The sequence below is a fragment of the Lineus longissimus genome, chromosome 5 (genome assembly GCF_910592395.1).
Source record: "Lineus longissimus chromosome 5, tnLinLong1.2, whole genome shotgun sequence".
NCBI lineage: Eukaryota > Metazoa > Nemertea > Pilidiophora > Heteronemertea > Lineidae > Lineus > Lineus longissimus.
Window position 1 is genome coordinate 13,003,844 of NC_088312.1, and position 12,983 is coordinate 13,016,826.

At 40.6% G+C, this 12,983-nt stretch overlaps 1 protein-coding gene across 3 annotated transcripts in view; it reads left to right on the forward strand.

The window, feature by feature from the left end:
* LOC135488721 (transmembrane protein 135-like) overlaps window positions 1–12,983 on the forward strand; it is a 94,376-nt gene that overhangs the window by 48,545 nt on the left and 32,848 nt on the right. For all 3 annotated transcript variants that reach the window (XM_064773447.1, XM_064773446.1, XM_064773445.1), the window contains exons 4-5: window positions 6,113–6,146; window positions 6,551–6,616. In XM_064773447.1, coding sequence (XP_064629517.1) covers window positions 6,113–6,146; window positions 6,551–6,616 — 100 coding nt within the window. The remainder of the gene's footprint in view (window positions 1–6,112; window positions 6,147–6,550; window positions 6,617–12,983) is intronic.

The following is a 12,983-nucleotide window of genomic DNA, read 5'->3' on the forward strand; positions in this document are numbered from 1 at the left end:
AACTATGAACTTTAAAGACCTGTGGCAGGACTCCCAAGATCTTGCCAAAACTTTGGTTTGACTCCTGATAAGAAAATCTAGCGCAAGACCCGAAAAATAGTTTTAAAGAAGCTCTGACAGCTTATAATCATGTCACTGTGCTGCAATGGAGATTTGTGTGGTTTTACAGTTAATGGCAATCGGGGCTTCATTTCCCTAAGGACTGCAATGTGAGATTACTTTTTTAATGACCACTATCTTGAATCTCCCATGGCTTTAAAAAATCATCAAGTTCATAATCACCTTATAATGGCTTTCTAATTTGCATTCCCAGTTAAAACCCTAGTTTTATAAAGTTATGCATTTTAATTAGAGGGCTATTCATTCTCTACTGGTTTAGATCAAAGTTGTCATCATGTCCGCCTCATAATTCCTTTATTTTCCTTCAATTCGGCAGGCTTTTTGCCCATGTTATCCCAGTGTGTCATTGGGGACTTACGCCAATTGTAGTTTTGAGAGGAAACTGTCAGTTCTTCACCCAACAATGTCGGTTAAAGGGTCAGTCTCCGCTCTGGACAGCTGTGATCTGGCCCTTCTTTTGTGATGCAGATTTGTCACACTGCTGTTAGTGTTATGCTGCAGTCAGCATTTACCCTGTACCCCCCTGGTCAGGGTCACAACCAATTTTGTGTTCAATTCTGGACAAACAGGATTTTTCTTCCCGATCAGGTAGTGTCAAGTTCTTGGTCCTCGCTCTAGACAAAAATACAAAGCGCCGGCAGCCTGACCAGGTCTGGAGGAGTACAGGTTTAACATTGACCGCTGCATAGCTGGCTGTACTGGATGAGAGACCATACATAAGAGCTGTGTTGTATAACCGGTACCCTCTGTTAGGCACAGCAGGGCAATTTATTTTTGCGAATTCCACAATGAACCTATAGTTTGGCAAAAATGAAAGGTGCAAAAAACTGTCTGATTCGAAAACGAAAACGATCGTCTGCCAAAATAAAAAAAAGCGAACATTTTTTTCTGAAATTGTTCCAAATTGCAAAAATAGAAAAGACGCAACAATTTTTCTGCTTACAGTATTAATCATTTCCTTTCCGAATATCAGAATAACTTGGCCACTACTACACTCAACTGAAAACAACATGATTCGCCTATCGCCCCAAGAACAAGCCCAGAAGAAGAAATGCACACTGTAGCTCTTCTGTTAAAATAATCCTGAATAGATTCTAACTCTGATATTCTTGCCTGCATTGCGGATACAAGTTTCGTATTGGCGTATCGGCATATCATCTTGCTACCAAGTTAAGCTCCACAGACGCTGAGAGCCGAGTGGGAATTTCAAAATAACTGACAGCAAATGGAAAAAGTTGGGGATCAGGACTGATCTGGGCTTTAATTGAGCAGTGACTAAAGTATTTTTGTGAGCAGGAGTTGGTTGACTCAGCCACACCAATCCATCAATTACTCTGGCAGTTTTAACTTTTTAAGGGAAGTCATGACAATATCATTCTCGCAAGAAGAAGTGATGGGGCATTTACTTTTTAGGCGAACAAAATGAGACTTGATGACTGGTGGTTTGGTTATTAGAAACTCAGTGGACTCACAGTCTCAATTGTTTTTCTTGCCAAACTCGGGGAAATTGCTTCACTTGTAATATTGGGCAAGTGGTTTTTACTGGTACCTGTGCAAGGGCAGGCAAAACTCTGTCCAGTCAAGAAATGTCGGTAGCCTGTGATGGACTCTACTTTTGGTTAAAGACAAAGTCAGCATCCCCAGTGACGTGGTACACTCAAATTTAAAGGGTTTGGGCAATAAACCAGACAATGTCCTATCCTGGTATGACTACCATTTTTGCCCAGCCACATCACTTACTATAGGCAGGTCGTGGTGCCTTGTGACTTTGCGATGCAATCTACAACATCACTCGATCATTGATTGCATCATGCATTTGCTAATATTACACCAGAAAGTCATGTCATTGCAATTTCGTGCTATGGAAGGGAGCTTCTTTGATGTACCGGACCGCAAAATCGGTGGGTCGTAGCAAACTAATTTACCAAAAGGAGAGTGGCCACATGTAGGTATAGAGTTGTGATATTGCGACAAGGTCTGACTGAGAATCAGAATTTGCCTTGTTCCAACTCTCATTACCTTCGAAATGTATGATGATGATGTTCAGCTAGAAATTGCTGTTGACCTTAGCACTTCTAACCTTTTGAATGTGGGCCGGTACATCAAGACTGCTGAGCCTTCCTCTTGGACATGCTGTAACCTTTTCCATTTCCTTTAATACGGGAAAGACCAAAAGAATTGAACTTTTGAAATTGAATCAATTGTAATTTATCAGAGAGTGTTTCTATTGTGCATGAGAAGTCAATATCGAGCTGGGCGAATGACATTTTGTTTGTCAGATTGGAATAACTTGCAACCTCATCCATCAATCACGATCGTCGCCCATCGACATTTGAGACAGCTCAGAAGCCCTGGCTCGGGCGAATCATGGCATATATCAGCAAACTCTCAATGGCTTCTTGCCGATGCTCATCCAATTCGTTCAATTGACCAATGATTCGCATCGAAATTACATCGAGTTAAACGAAATATTGCCAGAACAGTAAACAGTTATTAAATGTCAAATCGTAACGAATGCTAATGTAGTTCTGTTGCTATATAGATCGCTGCTAGCATAGTGAACTATAAAGTGGATTTGTATGCGTTTGAACTGAGACGGTGCCTGTTTTATTTTTGAAATGGTGACCTTTAAACATGAGTTAAAAGGACAAATGTTTTATATTCAAAGGTCATGTTACGGATATGGCAAATTGCATTTCGTCATACCATTCTGTGTTATAAAGATGATGCTAGTCATGAAAAATTGCACAGATAGAAACTTGTCTGGTGGTTAAGTTATCAGTCTCCTTACTTAGACATTGTATGGGTTTTGACACCTCACACGGCATACACATTACTTGTGGCCTTGGTCAAGCACTTTTCTTTTGTTGGCACTTGTGTTGCAGGAAATTGTCTCACGATATGCTTTGGGTCGAATGATTCTATCATGGCTTCACCATTGTAGTGTTGAGACTGTTGGGTCTCTGTACCATACCTTGGGGCAGCGGTAGCGCAGTAGAAGAGAGTCAGCCTCGTGATCAAGAGGTCGTGGGTTCGACTCCTGGCTGAGTGACTGTTTGGTTCCCCTACTCGTCAGGTGAGTCCAAATCACAATTGACATCCGTCCTGCTTCGTATCAGTGACGCGCGAGTTGCGCTCCAATGACGCACCAGTGACACACTTATCTCTCTATGTTCCGCGTATATTACGTGTGGCATACGCACGACCTACAAATTCAGTGCCTGCCATTAGAAAAATCCACGGGCACCATCAGTCACTCCCGCAACCCTTTCCACGGGCACTATTTTTTTCACTCCCGCCAGCTGTCTAGCGGGCGGGCCATGCCAGTAAACAGGCGCGATCACGCCCGTGCCCGTGATCACGCCTGCGCCCGCAAACTACTGCCAGGAAACAGCCGCGGTCATGCCTGCGCCCGCATGAGACACTTGTAAACAATTCCAGAGTAAAAAAATTTCTGGGCAAGTCGCAGGACTAAGTCATGCTGCCCGTCGGGCATGGCAATTTATTACATTATGAACAAGGAATTTAGACAAAAACTAGTTTTATCTGCTATGCACTTTTTGCAGCCAACTCCCGGCGAAAAAACATTCTCAAAACGCCTACAATCCACTTTATAATACTTAGTTTCATCCTGATTCGATATGCGATTACCGCGCACTGCAGCAACCACCAACTATAGCGAAGTGTACAGCCTGGCGTGTGCCCAGCGCTAAAAGGCATAATTACCGCGTTGAGTGAGACTCTAGATTTCCGCGAAATGGAACTCTGGATACCGGGAAGTGAATCACGATCGTGCTGGGAAACGGCGGGCGTTATCGCGCCGGTGTTTTTTTATGACGGGCGGCACGCGCCCCTCAAGTGTCCGGCGGGCGTTATGGATAGCGCTCGTGCGGAGTAGTTTACAAGCATTTGCGGGCGTGATCGCGCCAGTTTCCTGGCATGAACTGCAAATTGGGTGGCGCGCCAATGACAAGATGTACGGGATGTCATTTGTGATTAGGACTGTAGGTGTCCTCAGCCCTCAGTCCTTTTTACTCCTGAGATGAAAATTATCAGGGACACTTTGTTGCTATTGTCAACCACTAAATTTTCGTCGTCGTCTTATTTGCCCGGATTTTTGCAAGTAACCAAGATTGGTGCATATTTGGTAGAAAAAACGGAGGAATTGAATCTTCTGCCATAGCGGAACTTGTGGGTAAAAAAATTCCAAGAAATATTTACAAATGGAAAAAATTAAGTGGGCGCAAAAATGTGACCCTTTGCAGTATTGTAGTACATTAGCATCATATTATAATATCATGCATTTTGCACTTCATTCTTGGTGGCTTTGTCTTCGAGTCTGCTCCTATCCTGATGTGTGGTGTCGCAGACAATCGGCGTAATCTTTGAAGCCATCCTGACGAATATTAGCCAAATTCGCTGAGCGAAAAGACTCCAACTCGCTGCTTGCTAACATGCCCTCAGCAGTGTGCTTGAACCTTTTATCCGAGACATGGCTACTGCCCACGATGCTCACGCTAATCGCGAGATTAGGCTCATCACCGTGAGTGACTCTGACAATCAACGAGTATTTTTCCCGCCTTGAGTCACATCAGCCGGTCGGTCGCAAGATGTCCCTGGGTATCTGTGCAAGGTGCCACCTATCATTATCCAAATTAATTCTAGCTCGTTGAGAAGGGTTTTTTTCTCGCGGAAATCTTTCTGATCTCCGATATATCCTGGCTATACAATGCGACTGCACTCTCCTCCGCCAAGTTAATTGCCCCGCCCTTTTGAAAATGTTTCATTGGCCGATGGCTCATATGGTAAATGTTATCATGTCAACTTTTTGCGATAGATCTTGAAATATTATTTTCTTCTAAAACTTTTCCCCTCAAGTATATTTTGCGCAATGTGATAGATCAAAACACTTTGCTTGGAAGATGTTTGTCAATGTTACTTGTTTCCCCATCTTTTTTCTGCTACCACCTGGGTTAATCAGCACTTTGCCCGGTACAAAATACTGGTAAACATTTTTTTCCAGCATATAATAATAACAGTACCCACAAGATCTTTAAAAAACACATGAAAACATGTATACATATGTGGGCATAACCTCATCTAACCGTATCATCCCTTCCTTCTCTAGCCTGTCATGTATCCCCCTCCATGTATCCTCATCCTTCTTGTATTTCTTAAGTTCCTTTTTTTTACCTCTCTGTTTTTTTCAACAATTGATTAGCTTATGTTATTTTGCTCATATAAATGCTGGCCTTATGCTTAGAATAGGCTTGGGTGTGTATGGCTGCAAATCCACTGACAGTTTTCTTGCGATGTATCCATGAACTGTTTCCTTGAGAAATTGTGGCATTTTTATCATTTTCTCCATTTAATGTCCCCTGGTGCAACAAATGGGAACGCCCAATTGGCCAAATGGTTTATTTTGTGTGTGGTGCGTCACAATGTCACAAGCAAACAAGTAGAAATGACACAAGCAAACAGTCCATAGATATGCAGCCTCAGGTGCTTTGTTTTGGACCATGATTTGGGAAGTTTGAAAACTTACAGAATGGCTTATGCTATCATTTTAAATCTGCATGTCTTATTTGATCTGTTTAAGATAAGTACCTTAAAAAACCTCTAACAATAGGGTTAATCATATAACTCTTAGTTGGATTCATACATGCATGTACTTTTTAATGCAAGGATCGATCAGCTCCACGCAAACAAGTTATTTTTGATGCTGCAACGTGTGACAGTTATCACTGCGATAAGGGTCTTCGGATAAAACCAGCAATCGCTGGGTTTGATTAAGATTGCAGGTGGCAGCAATCACAATGCTTGTAGCATGGAACTGTGACGACCATTTCAAAGAACAAATGAGAATTGCAAGTCACAGGGACAAAAAAATTGTATGTCACGGTTGACTTTTATTGAGCTCCTTTAAACTTTTAATATCCTGGTCAGATGACCAGTAAAGGTATGTAAAATCATTTTCATATCTCTCTTTCAGGAGAGGGTTGTTGGCTGTATATATCTCCACAATTGTAAGTATTTGCCCTTTGAAAACATCAAGAGCGAGACCATTGACAATATACTTTAGTGCAGTTGGGTTGACCTCCTAGTGAAACTATCATCAAATGTGACACTGCTTGTTTGATCAAAACAAAGCACACGCACTATGATATCCGCAAAATAAAGGGCCTTCTGAGCATCTTGTTAGAAAATGGGGTGATCCCTTTTCGATTTATTCTATTCTAAGGTCATTATTTGTCAGTCCTATGGGTGTCTTACAGTACATGGTAGATACCATTAGTGAACACCACTTTCTTCCTGCATTGGGTTACTAGAAATAAAATAACATCCATGATACAGTAACTCTGTCTCCAGCAAATCATGACAGCAAATATCGATTCATAAAACCGGCCCAATCATGATTTTAATTTTTCAGGCCACAGAGATGATAATCAACATGCTCATGTACCGTAAAATCCTTCCACCAGTCAAAAATGCAGAGGTGAGTATATCCTGTCTTTTGGTTCAGAATACTGACGACTTTCAACTACCAAATATTTGGGCTCTTTTAAATACAGTAAAACAGTGGTCAGGGCCTGGCTCTTGACATAGAACACACACCTTTAATCAAGCCAAGGTACAGTGCAAATCACAAGTGACATCCCTAAAACTGTGTCAGTAGCGAGGTAGTGGTTTGCAAGTGACGTATTACCCAGCGTGTAGGTTGCCCGTAAGACGCATCTAATGTAAGTGCAGCCTTCGCAAAAAACAGAGTGACACGCGCACGTTGCGGGTAACTGATGTGAAGTAGAAGGGATGATTTGTACTGTACTAGGCTGTAGGAAAGTCCTACATGCATGGTATTGTTTATAGACATTGCTAGGGTATGAATCAATTGTTAACAAGACTTTCCCATCAGTCCCCTGATTGTTTAACCTCGGGTGGATAATGGAAAATGCCCGTTCGATACATTATACATTCTCATACTTGTCACTGCTACCGGACTCACAGATCTACCAGTTGCTACCAGTTGCTCCTTGGATGATAACAAAACATTGTAATGTTGTTGAAGACTTACTCCGTTGTTCAGCAAGATTTGAATATTGAACTTGAATTTGAAATACACGTATGTAACTTTGTAAATAGGTGCTGAAAATAAATTTCAACATTGCCGTTGATATAAAATTACTTTTCCAAGTTTCAGCGAATTTGCAATTTCTGAGCACCAACCTCTTTAAACCTATGCGATAGTCAATTCAATGTGACAGTATTTAAAAAACAGCCTAAAATGGCTTGGAAAATTTGTCAGTATTTGGTGTTAAATGTCTCATTCATAGCGAAATGATGTCAGAAAGGAGTATTTTCAGATATCAGACATAAAAGTTTCAGATAAAATGCTACATTTTGTTCAACTACCATGTTTTCTGTGTGAAATCACAAAAATCGGTTTGGCACTTCCCCTGGAATAGACTATAGACTATGGAGACCCTAGCCACGAGACCGCAGAGACTCTCTACAGACATATGTTGCAAAGTGGCTGGTCAGCTAGAATATGGTAGGCGGGCAGGAAGAAAAGAATGCCAATTGATGGCTGGGGGATACAACAAATGTAAATCGTGAGGTCTCATCTTCCCCGTCATCACGCAGAGCGTAAAAAAAATCCTGATTGATAACTCATGCAGATCGGGTTTCCGAAGAAAAAAATGATGGAACATTACGTGAAGGTCAGCTCATGTGGAATCTGACTTGATGAAGCTAATCGGATCGTGTTGTATTGTGTTGATAAAGTTTCAATCATTGACCTGTGATCCATGGACGATGTCGGAACAAAACGGGTGGCTGAGAAAAGTAGAGGATTGTGTGACCCCAAATTGATGAGCAACTTTTGTGTGAAGAGGTCAGGAGTTGTGGAACCATGCTGATATTGATCTCAACTGTAGGTGGCGTTGTTTAAGGAATTGGCATGCAACCGGTATTTTTTTTAAGTGAGTATGAATAAAACTGTTGGAGTCCTCACTAAGGAAATCCACAATAAGAATTTCTGAATAGAACAATCTGTGAGATCACGAGTTCAGCAGATCAATATCTGACTTCATTTTCTATAACGCATCAGGAAAAAAGAAGGCACTGGTACCTTTTTGTGGACATTGAAAAAGCAAAGGCAGACTTAAAAGGCTGGTCGTGCAAACTTCACTTTTAAGACAATGGAAGTTGCGAGAATTGGTAAAGACCTGCAGCCAGCAGCTGATTTTGTTGTGGTGCATGGTTATGACGGTTACGAAAATCTGAACACAGAAGAAGAACAAGTACATAGCACTTAGACTAAGGTCAAAGGTCCCAGTGCCTTGCTAATGAATCACAATTGACACTGCATTATCACATGCTTACCACAGAAGAGAGTCGGCCAGATGGTTGAAAATTGCCAAGTATTAGCGGACAGTTCTCATAATACTCCTGGAAGGATGATGTTGAAGAAATTCCAACAAAACAGAGATGATATTTGCTCCCAAATGCTTGACAGGTGTAAGTGAGCGAGGCCTGTTCGCTAAATAAACCTGTCAATCATGATGCATCAATTATCCTCTACTGGCCTAATTGCCAGGTATTGCATGGCCCATCATTGGAGTTGGCATCCTTCTTAAATCGCATTCTGAGCTGTTCGGTCTTTTTATTACCTTCTGAACGGTATGAAGATGTAATCTTTTTAGGGGGTTTGTGGCATCGGAAGCGCTCAGTTTCTCAATGAGCCAGATTAGTAAGTGCCTGAGTGATAGGTTGGCTCATCTTCAACCTCATCAACTCACCATGTCAAACAAAAATGTGAGAGAGGATGCAGTCTAAACAACTTACTCCAGCCTACATGTACTCTCCCCAACATTAAATGCCAGCAACAAATGTATGATAGTGTTTCTCTTGGCAGGATTATTGTTGGGGTACGTTTTTTGTGGCGTCGGAAGTTTCAATTTAGACTTTTGAATGTGCTCTACCTACACTATATTTCTAGGTCTAGAATGCGTAAATAGCACCTGGAAAACACGCACATACATGGTGGTCTAAAAGGAAAAAAATTAGATTTTAAAAATTTCCTTTTTTCAAATATGAAAAATATAGTTTGGCGATTTCTATTTTTTCGCAAATTAAGATAGATTATTCATGAAATCCATGAAAATAAAACTGTTGTGACGAAAATTGGCGGTCAAAATACAGTATTTATTTTTTGTAATGAACTTCTTCTCAAGGTTCCTTGAACCCTAAAAAAAGATGCTTTCAATCGAGATTATATACAAATTATTCAGTTTGCAAAAATCTGTTTCATCAGTCAATATTCACCAACTTCTTTTGAAGAAACGGAGGAAATGTAATCTTCATAAACCTACCAGCGTCGGAGAACCCCATCTTGCAGCTTTGTTGACATGCGGAAGCTGGGCAGCCATGTTGTTTACATGGTAAACATCGGATGATTCTGACTCAATTACACACCTTTGCGCAAGTGGTCAATTAGCTCAGGATGCTGGGTTTTAATTCACAAAAATTAGTATGAAATCTCAACTGATAGTCTGGTTCTAATGGACCGGCCAACAGCCAAGGTAATTATTTTCCTGAAGTTTTTAATGGATCTCTGGTGTGTTATACCACTGCTTTGAACTTAAAACATTTTCTGCTGTAAGTGATAACAGCTAGAGGTTATTGTCACCCATTCAGTCCATTAAAACACATAAACTTAAAATGTTGTCAGTAAAAGAAATCCATTATTGAAATAGCACCAAAATACAGAGGAAGCACATTTTAATAATCAATGGTGCTCTATCAGATTGTCGTTCAGCAAGCTGAATTCTAGCCGAGATTTTTTCAAAAAATGCCAATGTTCAGACCAATATAGTGTATACATTCAGCTCAATTTGTTTAGATTCAAAATCGTTATTGGTTTCACAAAGACATGGTGTATTCTTTACGAAAAATTTTATCCAGGTTATCGTTGTTCGCATCAAAGTAGATAAAATGTCTTTTGTGTAGCAAAAGAGCAACTTTTCTAATCACATTATAAAATGATCAAGCTTCTGCTGTCTCTTTCTGAAGAACAAAGGGAGGTGAAATATTAGAGATAAGATTGAGCTACATGTATCCCATATGTCATAGCTTCCCTCAAAGTGTTGCAAGTAGACATTTGATTGAGTCACATTTAGGTTTTTCTAAATGCAATGTCATCTTCTTCTTACATCTCTTGTTGTCTTTTAAGACACAAGAGATGCTAATAGTTAAATTGTTTCTGCGACTGTTGTCTCTGGCAATATTTGTTTCTGTCTAATATTGTATTCTGTTATTTTCAACAAGAGATAACTGTTTTATCAAGAGGTACGTTCTGCCTTTGAAACTGTGTTGCAACAGGATTTGGCAGCCATTTTGTGTTTTGGTGGCCATCTTGGATTTGTGGGCAAAATCCAGTGTGGCCCACCTGAGAAAAAACCTTGCTGGGAAAATGATAATTCTTGGCTGGGACCTTTGTGGCAACGTTACGGCACCAGATTCCTGATATGACTTTCCTCTGTTCCAGAATATTCCTACTGTCGGAAATGTCCTGTATGGATATGATTGTTGTGGTATCCTAAATTATTGTTTCAACCAGAAATCTGAGGCGGCGGGCAGAAGAGAGCACAGTCTGAAAAAGGCAGGGTGCAGCGCCCTGCTTCAAATGTCCAATGAATTGGCCAATGATGAAAAAAGGCAGGGCAATAGAAGGAAATTTCAAAAAGTCAGGGTGCCGCACCCTGCAAAAACTCTTTAGCTGAAACACTATAAATTGAAATTTATAAATGCTACATATAGATCGAGGTGATGTCATCTGTATCATCTCTGCCTCTAGAAAGAAATAGCAGAGAAAATGTTGTCATATTTGTCGTATTGTGAGTCAACTGTGATGGTACCTGTGTCATGTGTCATAGATGGCACCTATGTCTTGTGTCTTGAATGGCACAAATATCATGTTGTAGAGATGTCACATTAGTAATGTGTCATGGATGGAACCTGTGTCATGTGTCATGGATGGCACTTAACGCCGCCTGTCTCATATGTCATAAAGATCACCTGGGTTATGGATGTCATCTGTCTATTGTGTCATGTATGGCACTGAAAGGGTTACACTACATTAGAAATATCGCAGAAATAAGTGATGTCATCATTGCATTGAGTCTTATTAAACTGCAGGTGTTATAGGTTAATTACAGAATATTAGCATTGGCATTTTGAATGGGTTGGCACCTATCAGACTGTAGCAGAAAAGTCATCTTTGGATTTACTTGCAATTTCAATAGAAGAAATGCGCAAGGATTATGCCGTTAGTGACTCATGTTAGCCATTTCGCGAACTATAATCCTGCCACCTGTATTCTGTCAATGCCGGGAAATCATATTTTGATTAAATGCAAAGATTAAGAAATTGCAGCGTGATCTTTTATTGTGTTTTTCAGCGTAAGTAGATGGATGATTCTGTGTACACTATCTGTATGACTATACACCAATCTTTGGTCTTTTTGATTTGAAACTGTTGTGACTTGACTCAGTCAACAATATTCCTTCTCTCTTTAATATAGCAGTGCATGAAGAAATGAGCAGTAGGAAAAAAAGATACGTGTTCATGCACGCGTGTATACGTTTTGCTCTTGTTACAGTGTGTGATGAAAAAGATGAGTTGCTTTCAGTTGATGCAACTAATCAAGGGGGGAAAGGGTAATACTTGATGACTGTTGTGTTATCAGGCATGTTGTGATTCCAGAAAAGCAATTTCAGTCGAATCGTGATGTCATCCACTGCTCGTACTGAATCCTGTTAAAATACAGTGGTGTTGCAAATCTAAAAAGACCCATTTGACCATAAAAAAATAACGATTCTCATCCCTCACACTTCATAATCATTGGGGGTGTGAATGTCCATTACCCTTTTGGTGGTTTAGTATATTTCGGTCCAGTGGGTCAGTGTTAATGATAAATGTAGCACGAAGTACCGATCTAATAACGTTGTGATGCAATGGAGGTGTTAAAGTGCATTGTGTTTAGTCATTGCCACGAATGCTGTCGTAGAACATCCTCCTATAGCAGGCCTTTCGATCATTTCTAAAATACACTCACGTAACACCCCCCTTAACAAATATAATTTCACTTGATCATTCCTAAAGGGAGTACAGAAATTTCAGCTGAGCGCCAGGCCCCTGGGCCTCTTGTTTCAACACCCAGTAAGCTTGCATTTATTGGTGTAAAGTCAATAAACAACGACGAATAATGACAAATGGATAAACAATCCTCTCGCTCCATCCTCCTTACGTTTGTTATCAGCAATAACTTTGATATAATGCTCGCATTTACTGACATCAGTGATTTCCTTTTTATACGATGCGACTCGGGTTAATCCGGAGTCTTATGCCAAGCCCGCTTACATTGGCTTACATATCCATGTTGACAATAATCTCAGAGAAGTTCATATCTGACGAGGCAAAAAAAGGCCGCTAACAACTACAAAGTGCCAACTCAAAGGAACATAATTGAGTAATATAGGCAGGCGATTTGAAATTTGAATCAAATGATCACTTCAAAGGTCTAAAAGCGAGGTTTAGCCTTTGTGCGGATTTAGCAAGCTGATCTGGCGTCTGGTTATTGACAAGGGACAATGTCTGACGATGCTTGCTGCAAACTTCCAACACGATGTCAGGTTACTGGCAGAGTTCATCCTGTTTGTCTCTGATTGCTGCAAGAGAAGGCAAAAGTGGTGCATTAGTTGATAATATTTCAACGATTCAAGTCTTGAAGGGAGACTATAGGCAGGAACCAGGTAGGTCAGGTTGAGTTGCACAATGGTGCTGATAGGAGGCTCTCCTATGCA